At 44.4% G+C, this 22,585-nt stretch overlaps 1 protein-coding gene across 1 annotated transcript in view; it reads left to right on the top strand.

The window, feature by feature from the left end:
* LOC113406152 (pirin-like) overlaps positions 1-22,585 on the top strand; it is a 92,720-nt gene that overhangs the window by 28,260 nt on the left and 41,875 nt on the right. Inside the window, exons 4-5 of the mRNA XM_026649126.1 lie at positions 9,800-9,883; positions 10,373-10,579. Of these exons, the coding sequence (XP_026504911.1) occupies positions 9,800-9,883; positions 10,373-10,579 (291 nt within the window). The remainder of the gene's footprint in view (positions 1-9,799; positions 9,884-10,372; positions 10,580-22,585) is intronic.

Genomic DNA, 22,585 nt, shown 5'->3' with positions numbered 1-22,585 from the left:
AAGAGGTTTCCTGAGGTATTTTCTCTATTGCACACAATAATAACTAGGCCTTATATATTGGTTTTCATTAGAAGATGACACAGTTACTGGCTTAGTCGATAGGGGAGAAGCAGTAGATGTGATAAATCTTGATTTTAGTAAGGCTTTTGACACAGTCACACATAACATTCTCATAAGCAAACTAGGGAATCGTGATTGAGATGAAATTACTATAAGGTAGGTGTGCAGCTAGTTGAAAGACTCTACTCAAAGAGTACTTAGCAATGGTTTGCTGTATGTATCTAGTGGGGTACCACAGGGGTCAGTCCTGGATCTGGTACTATTCAATATGTTCATTAATGACTTGGATAAAGGAGTGAAAAGTATGCTTATAAAATCTGTGGATGTCACCAAGCTGGGAGGGGTTGCAAGCACTTTGGAGGACAGGATTAGAATTGAGAATGACCTTGCCAAATTGGAGCATTGGTCTGAACTCAACAAGATGAAATTCAGTAAAGATAAGTGCGAAGTACTGCACTTTAGGAATGAAAAATCAAATGCAGGTTTGGCAGGTTCGGCCGATCACGGTTCCCACTGGCCGCGGTTCGCCGCCCCAGGCCAATGGGGGCGGCGGGAAGCCACGGCCAGCATATTCCTCAGCCCGCGCCGCTTCCCGCCGCCCCCATTGGCCTGGGACGGCGAACTGCAGCCAGTGGGAGCCGCGATCGGCCAAATCTGCCGACGCGGCAGGTAAACAAACTGGCCCGGCCCGCCAGGGTGCTTACCCTGGCAAGCCGCGTGCCAGAGGTTGCCGACCCCTGGGCTAGGTGGTAGTAGTGCTGGAAAGGGTCTGTGGGTTATAGTGGTTCAGAGATTGAATATGAATCAAAAATGTGATGCAGTTGCGAAAAAAGGCTAATAACGTTGTGGGGTGTATTCACAGGAGTGTCATATGTAAGGCCCCATCTGGAGTACTTTGTCCACTTCTGGGCACCACACTGGACAAAACAGCGAGAATTCAGAGCATAGCAACAAAATGATAAAAGGGTTAGACAACCTGACCTATCAAGAAAGGTTAAAAAAACTGGGCATGTTTCGTCTTGAGAAAAGAAGACTCAGGGGGGCTTAATAACAGTCTTCACTATGTTACGGGCTGTCTAAAAGAGGACGGTGAACAATTTTTCTTCATGTCCATTGAAGGTGGGACAAAAAGTAATGGGCTTTATCTGCAGCAAGGGAGATTTGGGTTAGATATTAAGAAAAACTGTCTATCTCTTTAATTAAACTAATTAAATACAGACTAAATGGAGATCAGCCAAATATAAATCCTGTTTGTAGTAGACTGAGGGCTTGTCTACACTATTGCTTAAGTTGATGTAACTTACATCGCTCAGGGTGTGAAAAAAGCCACTCCCCTGAGCGACAGAAGTTACATCGACTTAAAGCGGTGTCCACAGTTCACTATGAAGTTCTCCTGCTGACATAGCTTCCACCTCTCACTGAGGTGGAGTAATTATGTGTCGGCATAGCGCGTCTTCGCCAGATGCGCTACAGTGGTGCATCTGCACCGATGTAGTGTGGCAGTATAGACTAGCCCTTAGTTAGATCATCATTTTAACAAACAAGTTTAGGATAATTATAGACCTAACAAGAAGCTGACCTTCAAATTATGATTTGGATGTTTCTCCCCTTTTATATTTTTAAGTGAAGAGTTCTACAGTCTGACCATTTTTGCTCAATACAAGAGTGGAAAAAGTCATTGAGTTTGATTCTCCAGTATCTTGCAGCCATATCACAAGGGCTACTTTGCACAGCCTATATCTGTGCAGTGTCAGGGTAAAAACACTACCATTTGGATTTACACTCACTTTACACAGACTTAGAGATACATCTATTAGACAAAAGCCATGCATAAACTGAGGGAAGGGTCAGCCCTCGTCAAATGCAGAGTGCAGTCTCGTCAACCTCAAACATTCAGGAATCATTAGTCAGCCCACCAGAATCATGAGATTATCTTAAACTTCATGAGATCTTAGAAAACAACACATTTTTGAGTCTGTATTTGCCTTTACATTTTTTTCATTGAGTCTTCAGTGTTCATGTTGTCAAGGTTTTCTCTGCAACAAGGGCTAAAAATGTACTTTATTTTAAATGAAAACTACGGTTCTCATGACTTCAGGAGCTGGGGGCTACAAGAAAAACAGCAAATACTGTGAGATTTGCAATAAAATCATGAGTTGTCAATATGCAGTGAGCAGCTCAGCTGCCCCATGCTTTGACGGCCCCTGAATTCCAGGGATCAGACCCTCAGAGCACATGGCCTGGTCAATTCTGGCCGGTCTCTGAAATCTCTTCACCCATTCTCTTTCTCGGAGCAGAGAGAAGAAGCAGTGTGGCGCAATCCAAGCTGAAGAAACTCACTCCCTGCCTCCTAGTGGTCCACTGCTCTGCTCACGTAGTTCAGACAGAACAGGGAAAGGGATTGGCAGGTGACAGTATGCACTGTTCCACAGTCTCTGAGCATGCTTAATGTATTTAATCAGTGGTTCTGAAACCTTAATTTGTGGATCATCCAAGTCACTCCCGATCGTCAGCAAAAGGAGAAGCTTTGTGAACCAAATAGTGGGAGATTGGGCAGGGATTTGAGAAGCATGTTACTCCATTAAAGGGGCTTTTGCTAAGTGGTCCACAGCAGGATGTTGGGGTGAATCACTATCTGATGTGACTAAGTAATTTTCTATGTGATAACAGTTAATTTATCTCATAACACATAGTAACAGAGATTATACCACAGTCCTTCTAAGTGTAAGCACATTGAAATAATGATGAACTTGGTCCAAAAAATCCTAGTACATCTTTATATTGTTTATTTCCATCAGCGGTATTTTTGGAATTAAAAGTTGGGTATTGAGATATGTGGGAATGGCTCCTAATTTATTCTGGTTTTTTTTTTCTGACTTGACTTTAGTCATATTTTGATACCATTCTGATTGTTGTGATATACAAGTGTTGACTCTTGGTGGTATTAATGGTTATTAATACTTATGGGTATTCATTTTACTGTCACAAATATCTGTTACAGGAAAGGTTTCTCCGATAGTTAAAAGCTTACATAGCCATGCCAAACCTTTAACCACATGATAGTCTACAACTGTTTTGAAGGACAGTAATTATGTCTGAGGGGTACTAGTGCCATGCAACTTTGTTGGAGTCTCACAAATCAAAAAGAAACCAAATAAGTAACCTCATCTCAATTATGTCTCCCTCCTTTCAGAGGGAGAGGGGGGAACTCTTTGCCATGAGTGTTGAAATGTGCATATGTGTTGGACTTCAAGAATGTGACTTTTTTCCTTCCCCTCCCTTCCTCTGATAAGTGTTTTGTTTTGTAACAGTCTCAATATTTTTTGTTGACATGGGCTCATGTTCTTATATGCTGTTGGCAAAAAGGGCTCTTCATTCTTTGGTTACTTACTATTAAGTATTTTTTTTCCTTCCATCTGGCAGAGTCTCAAAGTGAAAACGAAGATTACAAATGCTATTGTGGGCAGAGTGCTGAATGTCTGAGTTACTGCAGACATTCTTATCCCATTTGTGTTAAATTTGACTATTGTCAGATAGAATTTGCATGTAAAAATTATTTGACTGTTTCATGCTAATAAGCTCTCTTGTGAGATTATATACATTGCAGTAATGCTACTATTAAAAAAATAAATACTGTTGTAAGAAGAAAAATTGCAGCCAACTTTATTTGACACTTAAAATTCTTAGGATAGGACTTGGTGCTGCTTCCAGTCTCTTTTCAAGAAGAGAGTAAATGCAGTTTAAAGCAACTACTTTCAACCCAGTTTAGACTGATGTTTTTTAATCATGGATTGACCATGAACTCCATAAACCAGGGTAAAACAAATGCAAAGACCTTGTTTAAATTAATCCTAGTTAGGCTCTGCATCTTAAATTTTATGGTCAACATTGCCTAAAACCCATCAGGGTTAATTAACACTCTTTGGTGGGTGGCGGAGGGGGGGAGGGACTGCAAAACAGCTTTTCACGCTCCCCTGCCCACCCTCTCAGATGTAACTAGCTCTTGTCCACTCTCACCATGCCACTATGCATAAGGCCAACAATAGGATTTTGGGGAGGATCGGTGAGGTAACTCTTTAGAGGAATTGATTCTTAACTCCATCACCTTGAGCCTTCTGCTGAAAGAGAGATGGAGTCCAAAAGTTTGTGCTGGGGTCTCTATATAGCTGCCAATATTTTGTGCAGGTACTAAACAAGTGGCCTTTTTCTTTTAGGCTACAAACACCAGGAATCAACTGGAGGCACAGAGGCTCTGTGCCTCTGTACAATCCCTTGTAGCTCCACTCCTTGGCGTATGGCATCTGATGTTGTCCATCAGAGTCTAAATAGCCTGATTCAATACCAGTGTCATGCTGTTGTAACTGCACTGACTTCCATGGAGTTTACGTCAACATCAAATTAGACTAACGGCCCTTTGATTTAAAAATTAGCTTTCCTTATGTCTTGAAAGAAATAGCTAATGCACGACGATGCAGGTTTTGGTGTATGAGTAAGCCAGCCAGGCACTAGAGGGAGCTCACATTAACTAAAAAGTAGTGAGGAAATAATCCTCCTTATGTGGAGTGGAAGAACAGCCATCAACCTTTAGTAAATAAAAAGGTCAAAAACGAGCAGAGAACTGTTGAACTAAAACTTCTAGTATGGCATTAAACCAGAGTAAAAATGTACTATTACTAGTTTTTAATTGGAAGAATAGCTGTCAATTGGGGAAAAAAAAATAAACCTGGGTTCTTACTATGCAATTCTTGAGTACAAGATGAACACTACTCATACTGAACATAAAGCAGTGCACAAAACTCCCAAGAAGGTTGTAATTCAGTGGATGCATAGTATAGTACAAACATCATAAACCACAAGGACTTAGCTCTAGAGACTTAGAAATGTTAGCAATGTCTCTGTAATTGAAATAGGCGCTTCAGAAACTTGTAATATATGCAGGATAAATTTCAGAAGTTGTTAGGCTTTAGGTTGTTTGAAGAAGGGTGGAGAGGGTACATGAGATGAGGAGGAAGATTAGTGTGGATACAATGTCTAACGATTAATTTGTTCTCTTTAAAAATGAGATTTTTCAGGAATTTGAAGCAAACTTACATTGTACAAAAATAGTATAGAAGTGGTTATCTAAAATATAAACAGATTCATAGCTGCACAGCTCAGGATGCTTTTTGACCAGGTGGCAGTAATACCTGCTTTGTGCCTGCAGCCTCTTTCATATGGAGAAAGTCTCTACCCCTTTCCTCCATCCTCTGATCCCTGCATAAATAAAACCCAGCTCTTTGGTTATGTTCTGCAAGCAAAGTTCAGCCTTGACATGAGGACGCACATGTGTATCGACTCCAATGACTTGCCCTGCTTAATCCACCTCTGAATCTACTGTTGCCCACAGTCTTGTGATATTTGGAGGTTTTAAATGTCACTTGATCTCTGTATTTCTGCCTTCCAGCTTATGAATTTTTTCTCATTCAAAATGTCCATCTCTTCCAATGGGGCTGAAACCAAGGAAGATGGCTGCCATTTTTGTACAGTCCTGGCATGTAGACGTGAGGCTGTCTCTAATAGAGATGGGCCCCATTCTCATTGTTTTTAAAGGGGGTTGAAACGATGATACCCCAAGATGTGGCCTGACAGAACCCAGTGTGCGGATACAAGGGATTGTGTGGAGCACGAGACTGAAGAGGTGAATGGAGAGACTGAGGGGACCATGCAGAGGGAGAGGGGAGAGGAGGAAGCCTGTGGGGGCTCATGAAAATGTATGGGATGAGAGGGAGACTAAAGAAGAGGCTGAGGAGGGTGCAGAGGATAACTACATGGGGAGGAGATGGACAGGGATAGAAAAGCTACTCCCCTACCCCAGGTATTTTGAAAGAGTAAGCAGAGTCCTCCTCCAAGCAGTCAGCAGGGAGGTGTGTATTTTCCATGTGCATTTTAGATTGAATTGTGAACCTGAAATGATTACACATGCCCTGGGAACAAGGGGGCTTTCTAGAGAGACTCAAAAGGCATACCAGAGAGACAAGGTGGGTGAGGTAATACCTTTTATTGGATCAGCTTCTGTTGACGAGAGAGACGTGCCTTGTCCTCTCTGATGTCGTGGGATGAACACGACTACCACAACACTGCAAACATCCAGAAGCATATGACAAATATGTTTTAAATTATTTTTTAAATCTCATGATTTTTGGAGTCTGACAATACATTGGCAATACCAGAATTTGGCTTGGAGTAAGGGGCAGAAGCTCTTTGATAATAGCTGTCTGTTGATGTCTGTCTGTCCTCAGTGTGGAGGATCAAATGTGGTTTAACAAGCTATTTAGTCTGGAAGTCGAAATATGTGGTACATTTTATATCTTTGCTTTATATTTAGCCTTATTTTTATTTCCCCTCCCCCCCACTTGTAATTGTACTCCTTGTCTTCCTCCACTCTTGGCACTATCGCCCATGATCCATAATTTGTTTTGGCTTTGTTTTGCTCCACTTGAGCTATGGCTCAGCTTGTGTGGGAGCGTGAGACAAAGATAGATGCACAGTATATTTGTGGTCCCAGATTCTGGGGCCAGCCTGGCATTGGGCTGGTTCCTGAGGTGAGCAAGAACAAGTGATATGCTATAACTTATGCCCAGCTGCTTTGGCCCCAAGTGGTTGTTCTGGCAGCTGAGAAGAGCTGTAGTACATTGGTGCTTAGACCATGAAACCTCTTCTTGGCCATGCCCCTGTCCAGCCCCTACATGTGATGTGGCTGACTGGGAATTTCCCAGTGGCCGGTTCAGCTGGCTTTATTTTACAGTCCTTTTATAGCTGCAGAGCCAATGTAAAGATCAGAGGCCAGAATTGGGTCGTCTGGAAGAATATCATTAAATGGACTTCCTTTCCCCTGTAAGGGGACTGTTGGCCCCTTACTAACACTCAGTGGGTTTTTTTTTTTGGTTGGCTAGTTCCCAGTACCAAAAGAAAGGGGAAGGGTTGATGGGAAATCAGGACCCTGAGACTGACAGTCTCCAGGGGGAATGGGGAGAGGCCAATGCTCCAGGTCAGCCTGATTGAAAGGGCGGGCAGGCCAATGAGGGAGTCAGGAGGCCAGGGTGTCCCATCCTCTGTGGGAGCTGGAGCTGCCAGAGACAGAGTGGGGCCGAGCTAAGGAGAGACAGAGTGGGGCCGAGCTAAGGAGAGAGAAGGGACCTCAGCTGAGCTGGGGAGCAGAGCTGTGCCAGCTAGAGAGAACAAGAGAAGCAGCCCAGAAAGCAGGTCAGTGCCGGGAGCAGAGCCACAGAAGCAGCCCAGAGAGCAGAGCTGTGCTGGGAGCAGAGCTGCAGCATCCAGAGCCAGAGGGGCCGGAAAAAGCAGCCCGGGGGCTGGAGGCAGAGCAGCAGCAGCGCTGAGGCAGAGTGGAGCTGGAGCAGTCCAGAGCTGGGTGTGATGAGCAGCTGGGGAGAGCGAGGGAGGACTCTGGGCAGTGGGCCCAGCACAAGGAGATGCCCCCAGCCAAGACGCCTTTCAGGCCAGAGTTGGGGGCGGGGGGATCATAACCCCGACTGGGGAGCTGATACTGGGAAGAAGGGTCCTGCCACCTAGAGCCTGAAGGCATGTGGCCGCAGCCAGAGCAAGTGTCCGACTCGCGGCATCACTGCAGCACAGCCAGGGCCTGAAAGGAGCCCTGGGATGTGTGAGGAGCAGACTGTGAACTTCCCCTACATTCCAGAGACGCTGGTTGTGATGTCCCCGTGCCACAGAGCGGGGTGACATGTTTTCTTTTAATCTTTCCCATTTTTTCCTTATTTTTTTTAAAATTGATTGCTGTTTAATAAATTATATTTGCTTTGAACTGTATGTAATGATCAGTGGGTCAGGGAAGCATCCAGTGCAGAGAGCACCCCAGAGTGGGGACACCCTAGCCCAGGGGTTGGCACGCGAGCTGATTTTTACTGGCACACTGCTGCCAGCTGGGGTCCCGGCCTCTGGCCCCGCTCAGCCCGCTGCCGGCCTGGGTGAACAGAACCCCCGGCCGCGGCTGAGCGTGGCCGTCGGCTGGGACCCTGGCTGGCAGGAGCCGGCAGACGGAACCTCAAGCCGGCAGTGGGCTGAGCCGCTCAGCCCGCTGCTGGTCTGGGGTTCCATCTGCCGGCCCCTGGCCAGACGAGATCCTGGCCCCCGGGCCCACTCAGCCCGCTGCCGGCCTGGGTGAACGGAACCCCAGCCGGCAGCGGGCTGAGTGGGGCCGGCGGCCAGGACCCTGGCTGGCAGGAGCCAGTGGACGGAACCCCAGACCAGCAGCGGGCTGAGCGGCTCAGCCCACTGCCGGTCTGGGGTTCTGTCCGCCGGTCCTGCTCAGCCCGCTGACGGTCTGGAGTTCCGGCCGCCGGCCCCTTGCCAGCCGGGGTCCAGGCCTCCTGCCCTGATCAGTCCTCCTGCCAGCCTGGGGTACCGGCAGCCAGCCCAGGGGCCTGCTCCTGGTCCCAGTACTCTGGAGTCCTTATAAAAAATTACATTACAATTAGCTTAAAAACTTGAAAACTTAAAAGCTTTGTTGTATATTACAGTAATCGTTAAAATATGTATAATGTTAATAAATACATAGGTTTGATGAAACAAAGTAGTTGTACTTACGTGCCTGTGCTTAATTTGTGTTTTCGATGATTTACCTTCTAAAAAAAAATCTCGCATGTCTCGCACCCCCAGAAAGGGCATCTTGCACCCCCAGGGGGTGCGTGCACCCCAGGTTAAGAACCACTGCACTAAACTGATCAGATCTGCATTTTAATTTAATTTTAAATGAAGCTTCTTAAACATTTTAAAAAGCTTGTTTACTTTACATACAACAATAGTTTAGTTATAGAATATAGACTTAGAGAAAGAGACCTTCTAAAAAAGTTAAAATATTTTACTGGCACGCAATACCTTAAATTAGAGTGAATAAATGAAGACTCGGCACACCACTTCTGAAAGGTTGCTGACCCCTGCCCTAGCCCCTGGCCTAAGTGGCCACTACAAGGTTGGGGGTTGAGCCCTTTAGGAATCCTGGGCTCAACCTTATCAGGGTTACGAGGACTCTGCCACTCCAGAGAGTGGAATGAGAGCCCTCAAGGTTAGGCAGGCCTCTGGGTAAAGGAAGTGGGAGTGAGGACTCAGATTCTTTTGCTAGCCTATTTCACCAGGGTAGTGTATAAGCCAGAAAAGTTCCTCACAATAGCGGGACCATTCCCCCGCTTACACCCTGATATGCCTGTCTTTGCAGATGAAACTGACCAAGGCTTGCACTTTGGCACTGTCCCTAGTGCCTTCTGCAGTGATGATAATCTTAGTTGGTTTTACTTTTTCCTTATTGCCATCACAGCAAAAACACTGCTATGCAGAAGATAGAGCCTTGATTAGTTTCTTCTGCAGTTTCCCTTTGTGTTGGAATTGAGACCAAAAAGAGGAATGCTGAAAGAAAAACAAAAGGGAGAAAAGGAAAACATGATGGTGGGAGAGGTCCATAAAGAGAAATGGAAGAAGAAGAGGAATGAGTGAGAGGCTGAGAACAAAAAGGTGCAGTGCTGATCCTAAAACCTTAATCCTTTTCAACATGGGTAATTTTGACATCAAAGTTTGTGTGGCCATGTGAGTCAATATTGGGCTACTAGAACTTTCTGGTTTCTGCTACAGTGGAATAGACTGGTTCTGTTGTGATCTCTATCTGTTAAAAACAAAACAAACAAAAGGGAGCTTTTGCATAACAATTTCATCTGTCTCTCATTCTTCCAAGGTAACTTACCTGTTAGATGGTGGCTCTATGGCCCATGAAGATTTTTGTGGACATGCTGGTATATTGAACCCAGGAGATTTACAGGTATGGGAAAGTGGGCAGAAAGGAATCATTGATATCTTAATCCTAAACAGTAACTACTTCTGCCTTTTCGTTTGAATTTGTGAAGAGCCTGCAGTTGAGGAACACTACTCCTCTTTCTAAGAGAAGTTGTAACTGGATGCTTTTAAACTCAGCCACTGTATTGCACTCTGTTGTCATATGCTTAGATAAATTCCCACTACACCATATTACTGTGGGAAACTTCATATTTTAGCTTTTTAAAATCTCTGGTAAAATAGATTAACAAATAAATTATATTGTTTCAATGCTGCACTTCAACATTTGAAATCAATAGATAAACTAAATGTTAGGAAAGGTTATTGTTTATCTAATCAGTCTTCTAACCAGACAAAAGCTTTAGTCATATTAACTTGTCCCATGTAATGAAATTCAAGTGTGTTTTCTTTTCTCCATTTTCTAAAATTTAATGTCTATGTTGTGGATTCTGTTCCTTCTATACCATCTTTCTAGTGGATGACAGCTGGGCGGGGTATTCTTCATGCAGAGATGCTCTGCTCAGAGGAACCAGCACATGCTCTGCAACTCTGGGTCAATTTGAAAAGTTCAGAGAAAATGGTGGAACCCCAATACCAAGAACTGAAAAACAAAGACGTCCCCAAACCCTCCAAGAATGGTGTGACTGTGTCTGTCATTTCCGGAGAGGCACTGGGTGTAAAGGTAAACTGTGATCATTGGTACAACTGGTGCCTATGTACAAGTAATATGTACATTTGAAGCTTTAACTATTTATCGTATATTTGCTGACAAGTTTAAACATCAAATGTTTTGTCAACTCACTTTTGTTGTGAAAGGAGAGATCCTCTGAGTTTTATAAACATTCTTTGAAGGTTGCAGTTATATGGTAATTGTTTCATCTTGTCTTTTTTGTTTCTTGTAAGAAAATGCTGCATTACAAGTTATTCCCTTATGTAATGTACTGTAAATCATGCATATAACACCATTCTCCATTCAAAAAGAGCAAAGTCTGTTTGCATGTGCTAGACATAATGTTCCTTGGCCTTTTGGAGGGATACAGTTAACTGTCAGTTAACAGGCCCTAAGAAAAGAAATGTTGTCGCAGCCCTTACTCACATGCTTAGTCCCTTTTAATTCAGTGGGACCACTTGCACGAGTAGGGCTATTCAATATAAGGGTTGCAACTTCAGGCCCTTAAAAATATATGAATATCTAAATAATGTCTCTGCAACAGGCTGGCAGTTCATCTGAAGCAGCCTATCCTGTGAGCAAGATTTGCTCTTGTTGGAATCAAAGCAGGTTGGGAAAGGCAGGTGCTTACCTGTTCAGGTGCAGTAGTGTGTGAGGAGGGCACAGGGATCTCACTTCTCTAATCCCGTGTTCAACCATGTTGGGGGCAAACGCCTTCTGTTGGAATGCACATGTTGTGTGTGGTGAGCAGGCTAGCTAGTGGTGCTGGCAACAGTAGCGGACCCTGAGGGCCTGGTTCTATACTGCCTTACACTTTGTGTACTCACTGACATCTGTGCAAAGTGGGTGTGAAATGCATCAGATCAGAATAGCAGCATTTCACACCCACTAGCACAGGTGCAAATGATTACACCAGGCATTGGGGAATCAGGCCCAGAATGAGCATGTCTGCTTGGGGCCATGACCCGAACCACCCAGAGTGCCTGAGTGGCTGCACTGTGAGGAGCTCATAGCAAATGGCTCTTTTGAGCACACTGCCCCACATTTCCAGCACCCAAACAGACACTGTCTCTTTGGAAATCGTAACGCTTCAAGCCGTCTCTACTCTCACCTTTGCAAAAGGCAAAACCAGTTCCCATAGTCTATGTACTCACTGGAGTCCAGCTGTATTTCAACCTTCTTTTTATAATTTTGGCTGACTAACTGAATGTTGGCTGAATATATATTGCCTAAGGCCTGACTACCCACTGCCTTGCCCTTTGTATAGTCATGTAACATTTCTGAATCAAAATGCTAACATTTTACAGCCATTCTGCACAAGGGGCAAGCAGTGGAGAATCAAGCCCTAAGACTATTCATAACATTTTCCCTGCTGACACTTCACAACAATGGATATTGTGGATGAAGTAAAGCTTCATGTTAATGTTCAGTTAAAGTAGAATTTGGGGACTTTAGAACTGTACCTTCCTTTTGACAGATCTTATTGTGTATTTGTAATTCCTAGTAATGGAAATTACATGCAGCAGAAGGAAACCTATATAACACTTAGATTTGTACTGGAAAAAGCAAGTTTTTGCAAACAGTGACCAGATAAGAACTGGTACCAGAGCAATTTCTAGATATTATTAGGGCAATTTGAAATATCAAACTCAACTTATTTGTTAAGTCTATGTGATTATGAAGTGTCTATTCCCTCTGCTTTTCTTTCAGCTGCAAGTAGACTTGTTGTGGAATGGAATTCAAGTAACCAATGAAATATTATTGTTTCACATTTCAAGTTCTGCTTTCAACTCATATTTACTAAAACCAGGAAAATTAATATAATTAAATCTTGGTTATTTTCATGGCAAATGATGAAGGTTCATAATCTTGGTATTTGAATCAGTCTTTTTATTAGGTATTTTATAAACTAGTTAAATTGCACATAAATCTAGCAGCATATGAAAAAAATTGAGCCAATGTCCTCATATATATAATGTTACTAAGAGGAGACATGCCTTTGTAATCTACTGGAATGTGCCTTGTAAAGGAAGACTGAGCTTTTGTCTTTGCACTGAATCAACGTGATCTTTTAATCAGACAAGGTTACAAAGGAAAAACAAACTACACAGCTGGCTAGGCTGGGGCCAAGTGCCCACACATAGTGCTTGTGAGCCCATCCCCTCCCTTTCCAGGGTGAAACCTGACCACTCCATTTTGCCTCTACATTCCACTGCTCTCATTAAACTGACCGTTACCTTGTAGAAGCAGGGCAGCAGACAGTTGTCTTTTTCAGAAGCGCTTGTATATTTTCTATCCGCAATTAGGGGCAGTTCAAGCTTGATGCCCATTGAAATCTGGGCCTCACATGGGACTGCCAAGTGATCACACGAGCTGGAGTGAACACATCAGTCCTGTTTGAATCCTTGCACCACCTCCCTCCTTTCTACTGCATCAAGTTTGATCTTGTTGTCCTTGCTGTCAGGGCCCTACAGGAATGCCCCTGCCTAATTATCCAACCCTTAATTCAATGAGGCTGCATGGGTGGTATAAGCAGGGTGGAATTTGGCCCTTAGATTGTAACCTTTTGGGTCCAGAAAACTTGTTGTCTTACCCTACTTGACTGTAAATCACCTAGTATGCTTTGGCACTACATCATTTTATATTGGGAGGTGGGTTGGAAGAGAACAGTCCACACGTACAACAGGAATAGTTTGTCTTGGACAACTCTTCTAGGAAGTCCATACTTGCATCTCTTAAAAGAATGATTCCTAGTCCCCTATTAGCAGTGGGTATGGCTGGTCATTTCATAACTAAGGAAGTGTGAAGTAACTCGTTCCATCTATAGCTGCAGACATTTCAATGAAGAGATAGGTCTGATGGGATCCCCGGTGTGCAGCATGGGACCAATGTGCCCCCTGAACTCTCTCCAGCCTGGGCCATCTCTCACAATGCCTTGCTAGTGACCAACAGCAAACCCCTCCAGGTGCTGTTATCACTCAGCACAACCGCATGTGGAGCCCAACACCTAGTAGATTGCATAAATGCTCCCAGAGCCACTCAGGAATCACCCAGAGAAAGGCACCATCCCAATCCTCCCCCTCCTCCCAGCACTGTACTCCAGGAATATACATTATACCAGAATGCGTGAGGGGTTTCCTGGCTGGGGCAGGGAGTTGGGGTGAGGGCTCCGGGGTGGGGCTGGGAATGAGGGGTTGGGGGTGCAGGAGGGTGCTCCAGGATGGGACTGAGGGGTTCGGAGGGCGGGAGGGGGATCGGTTGGGGCAGGAGGTTGGGGTGCAGGAAGGGGTCGGGGGTGCAGGCTCTGGGCAGCGCTTATCTCAAGCAGCTCCCAGAAGCAGCGGCATGTCCCCGCTCCGGCTCCTACGTGGAGGCATGGCCAGGCGGCTCTGTGTGCTGCCCTGTCCGCAGGCACCACCCCTGCAGCTCCCATTGGCCGTGGTTCCCAGCCAATGGGAGCTGCGGGGACGGGGGCAGCATGCAGAGCCCCTTGGCTGCCCCTATGCACAGGAGCCAGAGTGGGGACATGCCACTGCTTCTGGGAGCCGAGCAGAATGTGGCAAGCCCCTGACCCCGCTCCCTGGCTGGAGCGGAGCAAGCCTCAGACCCCGCTCTCCAGCAGGAGCTTGAGGGCCAGATTAAAACGTCTGGAGAGCCAGATGCACCCCCCTGGGCCATAGTTTGCCCACCCCGATCTAGATTAAGCAGTTTTTCTCACCCCACTGGATATTGCAGTCCTTAATATATAGGTTTGTCCCTTAAACCTGGGCCAGTCTCCTCTGTTGGAGTCTTCAGTCTTCTTCTGAGTGTCTTTGTTGCTTGCAGCATAGATGGAGGAAGGAGAAAGGCCCAGCATGTGGCCACAGTGTTCTGTTTTTTTACTCTTAGTCACATGTGCTTGGGGCGCACAAATCCAGGCATGTCTGGGGGGTATCGCTGAGCCTCCAGGCAAGGTTGAGCAATTCCCTTGGTGTGGCCTCGTGCTGGTGAGTCATTGAATTGTAACTCCCTTGCTGCACAATGGTTGTTGATGGTTTGTTTGATGCCCTGCCCCAGTGTTGGTTACTTTCTTTGCTGTTGCCTCTGGAGAGCTAATGTCTGGCTGATTCCCCAACTTACAGCATGTTTTAGTGACAACCATATAACACAATTCTCATGACTTCATATGCATTAATGATATACATATATGGATAGAGAAATGACTTTCAGCAGATCGTAACCTTTCCCCTGATACCTTACAAGGCATGCTTTATATGTAAAATCACGATTATATAAAAATGAGGAATATGGGGGTTACAGGACGCTCCCCCAAGGAATAGAATGTCACAATGGGGAAAAAGTAAACAGTTTCAGGAATGCTCAGCAAGGCATAATCATCTTGTTGCGTTTTTTCTTGTCATCATTTTTGTTTGTTTTCGTGATAGGCACAATGCCTATGTGGAACATTGAGCAGGAATGAGTTAACTTTTCTGTTACACAAATATAACTTGGTGCAGGTACTCCGTTTCTGTTAAGGCTGCTCTTGAGACATAGAGAATGTTCATGGTACCATAAAGTATGGAATTTCTGTTGCCTTCTCTCAGTGGACATCAATGAGCAAGGAAATAGGCTTTTGGGGAGTGGCTTTGCAGAGCAGTCTTAACAGAAACGGAGTACCTGCACCAAGCCTGCTACTATGGGTCCCCAAAAGGCAGTCATTGTGAACATCTTCTACTATATTTTCTACAAGCTGGTATTTTATTTATTTCACAGGCCCCTTTATTTCAAGAAGTAGATACTCTCCCAAAGAATATCCATACTTCCAAGTCAAACTGTTCCCTTGGAGCTTGGATCACACAACTACAAGCATGAAGTGATGCAACTTCATTTGTAACTCAAAATTGCAATACAAACAGTGCTGCAGAATGCACACAGCTCAGTTGTCCAAAATCTTAGTAATGTTGATCTTGCCTGTGCTCTTGCTTATTCAGGGTGCAAGTCCTTGACATAGGGCTTGTCTTCACTATGGGGCTAAGTCGACCTAAGTTACGCTACTCCAGCTATGTTATTCAGTTGACGTCACTTAGGTTGACCTATCCCGGTGTCTTCACTGTGTTGCATCAATGGGAGACACTCTCTGGTTGATTTCCCTTAGTCTTCTTGGGGAGCAGGAGTCCTGGGGTCGACCGGAGAGCGCTCTGCCATCGATTTAGCAGGTCTTCACTAGACCCGCTATATTGATCTCTGCTGCATCGATTGCAGCAGTGTTGATCTCCCCGTAGTGAAGGCCAGCCCATAGTTATCCAAGAATTACATTCTCACCTAGTAGGATGGGATCAAATATACTCTTTTACACCAAAATAAAAATATTTGACTCACTACAGCATCATTATCAATATAATGGATAATAGTGAGAATAAACACACATCTGGTGTTCCACATTTGTATCTGGTGCTACAGAAATATGAATTTACAGTAGGACCTCACCACCAGAGCAACAGAAGATGGAACTGATCTACAAATGTTGTGCATAATATTGTGTCAGAGATGCAGTACAGAAATGATGCTGGTTTTCTTCCAAATGGAAGAATTTATCTTATGCTATAAAGAAAGACCACGTATTCTCTTACTCACGCTTTGATATAGTGCACATGAAGAGCTCTGACTGGATTTCTTGTGGAGATTGTGCCTTTAGAAGCTGCTCAGCTGGGTAGAGGACACATAGACACTTGAATGTCTGAGGTGTGCTTTTGCCACTGCTAGGTAGTTGGTGGAGCCTCTTTTATCTATAGAGAGGCTAAAAGGGACTACACTGGTCAGATGGAGCAGGCTTTCAGAGCATGGTCATCCCCCCAGGCAATACAGGCCATGCACATATACTCCTCTATAAAACATCTTCTGCTGTTTCCAGCCATAGTGTTTAGAACCCACATACTTGAGGTCTGCCCTCATGGAATAATAGCCTGTCAACTAAAACAAAGGGTGTAGAATGGACTGGATTGACCTGATTGCACAATAGGATAGTTACTAAACAAATACACCAGAAAACTGCTATATTATTTAGTTTTTACAAAACACACCAATTAAAAGTTCTCAGTCTAAACTCATGGTTAAGATGAGAGAAGAGTCAGCGAAAAGGGAGAAGGAAGAGAAGCCCTGACGATTTTGATTCCTTCAGTTGTTATGGCCAGAACAAACTGTGGTGGGATTGGGGCTGTTGCTCTTTGCATGGTATTACCTTGCACCAAACAGTGAGTCCTGCATGGGGGCATGTGTGCAGCCACTGCCTTGCAGAAGTTTCTGAATTTCAGAGCTGAGCGCATTAGTACTCCTAAGTGTGAGGGAGCTATACTGACAATATCTGAAGGGGTAATAAACCTTTCGACAACATCAAGTCCCTTAAGAGTGAAAAATCAACTGGACTGTCTCAGACTTCCAAATAGCCAACTGTCTTCTAGCCAAAATTCAGTGCTATGCTTAAAAATCATCTCATAAATAGTCATGGGAATAGAAGAATGGTGACTAAGACGATAAATTGCAGGCACTGGGTCTATTGCTACACTCAGAATGTTGGACAGAGTGTCAACTTTTGCCTGCCAAAAACTCTGTATTTTGATGCAGGAGCAAGTCCAGCAGCTGGAAGTGTCCCTGGATGATCTGCATTTAGGAAATCAGTCTGAGAACCTGAAATCTATCACATTAAAAAGCAAATTCCACCAAAAAAAAAACCAACCCACCTACAATGGCGTGTACTTTGTAATAACAGTATCTGTTCAGGTATAGCTACAGATAGTCTCTTCTCACTCTGGAGAGGTAGCATCTGTTGTGTAGGGGGCACAATCTAATGGAAACTATGCACAACTCATTTTGGGTGTCTGCCTAACTCTCTCTTCTTACACGTAGACCATAAGAATGAAATCTGTTCTGTAAGACTTCCATGCTATGCAGATATGAAACTGTTAAAGTGGGGAAATTCCTTTTTTTCAAAATAGAATGATGTAGAAAAGGAAGATCAGATGCTTCTGTTCTCCCTGTCAGAACACAAGAACAAGGGGAAATTCAATGAAACTGGAAGGTGGTAAATTCCAAACTGACAAAAGGAAATACTTTTTATGCAATGTGTAATTAGGTTGTGGAACTCATTGCCACAGGAAGTTGTTGATGCCAAGAAATAACAAGATTCAAAGCGGGACTGGAAATTGTATAGCGATAACAAGAATATCCAGAGTTATGTTTATTGCTAACAAAAATTTTGGAAAGGATATTTTGTTGCTTGCAGGGCTCATGCTACGGGGCTGAAGCCAGTCACTAACTATTAGAGATCAGGATAAAACTTAACGTGGGAGGCCAATTATCCAACATCTTTCTGATGTGGGGTTCTTACACTATCCTATGAAGTGCCTAGTGCTGGCCATTGCTGGAGACAGGGTACTGGACTAGGTAGATTTCGGGTCTGATCCAGTATGACAATTCCTTTGTACACAGCAAATAGAAACAAAGGGACAGTCTCCACTATACCCTATTTGAAATGAGCTAAAATGCCCATAGACAACTAAGTATATTGTTTTCTTCTGAGCTTATATATATATTAATACATGCATGTTGTAGGCAGTCACCTAATGAAGCTCTGGACAACGTGGATCACTTCTGCTATCTCTGCTCAATTCTTACCAGCTCACTTAACCTTGTTAGGGAACTTGATGCTAGAATCGGCAAAGCTTCTATTACCTTTGGCAAACTTACCTCATGTATTTGGAGCAACAAGTTGCTAAACCTGAACACAAAGGTGGCTGTTTATCAGGCTTGTGTCCTGAGTACCCTCCTTTACATTTGTGAAAGCTGGGTAACATACTCCAAGCAGGCGCGGAGATTCAACGGTTTCCACCTCCGCTATCTTAGAAAAATCCTTGGAGTTATTTGGGACAAACGGATCACCAATAACGAGATCCTTGAGAAAGCCGGCCTACAGTCTATGCAAACTACTCTGGACATTTGCAGGCTTCGCTGGTTGGGGCATGTGGAGCACAGGCCTCAAGATTGTCTGCCGAACGCTGTGCTGTACAGTCAACTTAAGAACTGCCCGCGACGCAGAGGAAGGCCAAAGCTCCAATACATCAACAAGGTGAAGCAAGGCCTCAAGGAATTCAGCATTCCCACTAACAATGGGGGAAAATCCTTCCCAAAATTGTTCAGTTTGGAGAAGCTGGGCTAAGACTGGTGCAGTCACTGCAGAGAGCCATCAGACAGACCAGGCTGAGGCTCGCAGGTGAGCCAGGAAGCAGAGTATGCTTCAACTTTCATCCAGCAAGTGGACTTGTAGCCACTGTGCGAAGGTTTGTCGTGCGCGCAGCAGGCTCTTTTCCCATACCATTGCTAAGCACCCTGATGGACTGACTTAGGCCTGGTCTACACTATGAGTTTAATTCGAATTTAGCAGCATTAAATCGAATTAACCCTGCACCCGTCCACACAACGAAGCAATTTATTTCGAAATAAAGGGCTCTTAAAATTGATTTCTGTACTCCTCCCCGACGAGCGGAGTAGCGCCAAAATCGATATTGTCATTTCGAATTAGGGTTAGTGTGGCCGCAATTCGATGGTATTGGCCTCCGGGAGCTATCCCAGAGTGCACCATTGTGACCGCTCTGGACAGCAATCTGAACTCGGATGCACTGGCCAGGTAGACAGGAAAAGCTCCGCGAACATTTGAATTTCATTTCCTATTTAGCCAGCACAGGAGAGCATAGGTGACCACAGAGAGCTCATCAGCACAGATAACCATGCAGGCCGATAATCGAAAAAGAGCACCAGCATGGACCGTATGGGAGGTACTGGATCTGATCGCTATATGGGGAGAGGATTCAGTGCTAGCAGAACTTCGTTCGAAAAGACGAAATGCCAAAACTTCTGAAAAAATCTCCAAGGGCATGATGGAGAGAGGCCACAATAGTGACTCAGAGCAGTGCTGCGTGAAAGTCCAGGAGCTCAGACAAGCCTATCAGAAAACAAAGGAGGCAAACGGTCACTCCGGGTCAGAGCCGCAGACATGCCGCTTCCACGCTGAGCTGCATGCAATTCTAGGGGGGGCCGCCACCACTACTCTACCTCTGACCGTGGATTCCGAGGCGGGGGTAATCTCATCAGCCACACCTGAGGATTCTGCGGATGGGGAAGAGGAGGAGGAGGAGGAGGAGGACGAGCTTGCGGAGAGCACCCAGCACTCCATTCTCCCCAACAGCCAGGATCTTTTTCTCAGCCTGACTGAAGTACCCTCCCAAGCCACTACCCAAGACCATGACCCCATGGAAGGAACCTCAGGTGAGTTTACCTTTTAAAATATAAAACATGGTTTAAAAGCAAGCGTTTTTTAATGATTAATTTGCCCTGAGGACTTGGGGAGGTGGGAATAATAACAGAAAATGTGGAAATGGCAGAGGTGCTTAATGACTTCTTTGTTTTGGTTTTCACCAAGAAGGTTGGTGGTGATTGGACATCTAACATAGTGAATGCCAGTGAAAATGAGTTGACTCATATTTAGCTTGTGATCAACTATGACTCCCAGATCCCTTTCCACAGTACTCCTTCCTAGACAGTCATTTCCCATTTTGTATGTGTGCAACTGATTGTTCCTTCCTAAGTGGAGTACTTTGCATTTGCATCGGATGCAAATAAAAAGAAGTGGGTATTCACCCACGAAAGCTCATGCTCCAATACGTCTGTTAGTCTATAAGGTGCCACAGGACTCTTTGCTGCTTTTACAGATCCAGACTAACACGGCTACCCCTTTGATAAGTGAAAATGAGGTAGGATCAGAGGCTAAAATAGGAAAAGAACAAGTTAAAAATTACTTAGACAAATTAGATGTCTTCAAATCACCAGGGCCTGATACAATGCATCCTAGAATACTCAAGGAGCTGACTGAGGAGATATCTGAGCCATTAGTGATTATCTTTGAAAAGTCATGGAAGATGGGAGAGATTCCAGAAGACTGGAAAAGGGCAAATTTAGTGCCAATCTATAAAAAAGGAAATAAGGACAACCTGGGGAATTACAGGCCAGTCAGCTTAACTTCTGTACCCAGAAAGATTATGGAGCAAATAATTCAGCAATCAATCTGCAAACATCTAGAAGATAATAAGGTGATAAGTAACAGTCAGCATGGATTTGTCAAGAACAAACTGTGTCACATCAATCTGATAGCTTTCTTTGACAGGTAACAAGCCTTGTGGATGGCGGGCGGGGGGGCAGGGGGGAAGGGCGGTAGTAAAGCTTTTGATACTGTCTCGCGTGACCTTCTCATAAACAAACTAGGGAAATGCAACCTAGATGGAGCTACTATAAGGTGGGTGCAAAACTGCTTGGAAAACCATTCCCAGAGAGTAGTTATCAGTGGTTCACAGTCATGCTGGAAGGGCATAACGAGTGGGGTCCCGCAGGGATCAGTTCTGGGTCCAGTTCTGTTCAATATCTTCATCAATGATTTAGATAATGGCATAGAGGGTACACTTATAAAGTTTGCAGATGATACCAAACTGGGAGGGGTTGCAAGTGCTTTGGAGGATAGGATTATAATTCAAAATGATCTGGACAAATTGGAGAAATGTCTGAAGTAAATAGGATGAAATTCAATAAGAACAAATGCAAAGTACTCCACTTAGGAAGGAACAATCAGTTGCATACATACAAAATGGGAAATGACTGTCTAGGAAGGAGTACTGTGGAAAGGGATCTGGGAGTCATAGTTGATCACAAGCTAAATATGAGTCAACAGTGTAACACCGTTGCAAAAAAAGCAAACATCATTCTGGGATGTATTAGCAGGAGTATTGTAAGCAAGACACGAGAAGTAATTCTTGCACTCTACTCCGCGCTGATTAGGCCTCAACTGGAGTATTGTGTCCAGTTCTGGGCGTCACATATCAGAAAAGATGTGGACAAATTGGAGAAAGTCCAGAGAAGAGCAACAAAAATGATTAAAGGTCTAGAAAACATGACCTATGAGGGAAGACTGAAAAAATTGGGTTTGTTTAGTCTGGAAAAGAGAAGACTGAGAGGAGACATGATAACAGTTTTCAAGTACATAAAAGGCTGTTACAAGGAGGAGGAAGAATTGTTCTTCTTAACCTCTGAGGATAGGACAAGAAGCAACAGCCTTGAATTGCAGCAAGGGTGATTTAGGTTGGACATTAGGAAAAACTTCCTGTCAGGGTAGGTAAACATTGGAATAAATTGCCTAGCGAGGTTGTGGAATCTCCATCATTGGAGATTTTTAAGAGGAGGTTAGACAAACACCTATCAGGAATTATCTAGATAATACTTAGTCCTGCCATGAGTGCAGGGGACTGGACTAGATGACCTGTCGAGGTCCCTTCCAATCCTATGATTCTACGATAATTTATTGTTTATGCCCCATAAGATAATGGACTCTTAACTAAACTTCCACCTCATAACAATTATATTGAAAACCTCTGCTATGCTGTGTTTTGCACAAAGTGATAGCGAGGCTTGCGTTGTTCAGTATCTGATCTGATAGATTAAATACTCGTGGCAGAAGCTTCAGGTGCAAGGCAGAATCTTTTATTTATCTGTGTATGTTTAAAACTTGTTACTTATTATTATTTATTTGTATTACCATAGCACCTAGGAGCCCTAGTTATGGACCAGGACCCCGGTGTGCTAGGTGCTGTACAAACAGAGAATATCTACACTACAGCTGGGAGGTGTGATTCCCAATGTGGGCTGATAGACTCTTGCTAGTTCTTCTCAAGCTAGCACATAAAAAAAGCAGTATGGATGTTGCTGCCTGGGGGGGTGGCTTGGGCTAGCTGGCTGACCTCAGACCCACGGGGTCAGGCAGGCTTGGACTTGGGCATCTAGCATGAGCTGCTGGGCTTGCAGTAATGTCTCTCTCTAGACCCTTGGCTATTGCTCTTCTGCCAGACATTTTGAAGAGTCTCACACCAGCTCTTTCCTCATCCCTGATCTCTCTGTGACTAAAGAACAATTCATGCCTTTTATTTCCTGCCTTGCTTTCACGAA

The sequence above is a fragment of the Terrapene carolina genome, unplaced genomic scaffold (assembly GCF_002925995.2).
Source record: "Terrapene carolina triunguis isolate 2854851 unplaced genomic scaffold, T_m_triunguis-2.0 Scaffold23, whole genome shotgun sequence".
In the NCBI taxonomy this organism is placed as follows: Eukaryota; Metazoa; Chordata; order Testudines; family Emydidae; genus Terrapene; species Terrapene triunguis.
The sequence above is the reverse complement of the archived record's forward strand: the minus strand, read 5'-3'. Positions and strand labels throughout refer to the sequence as shown.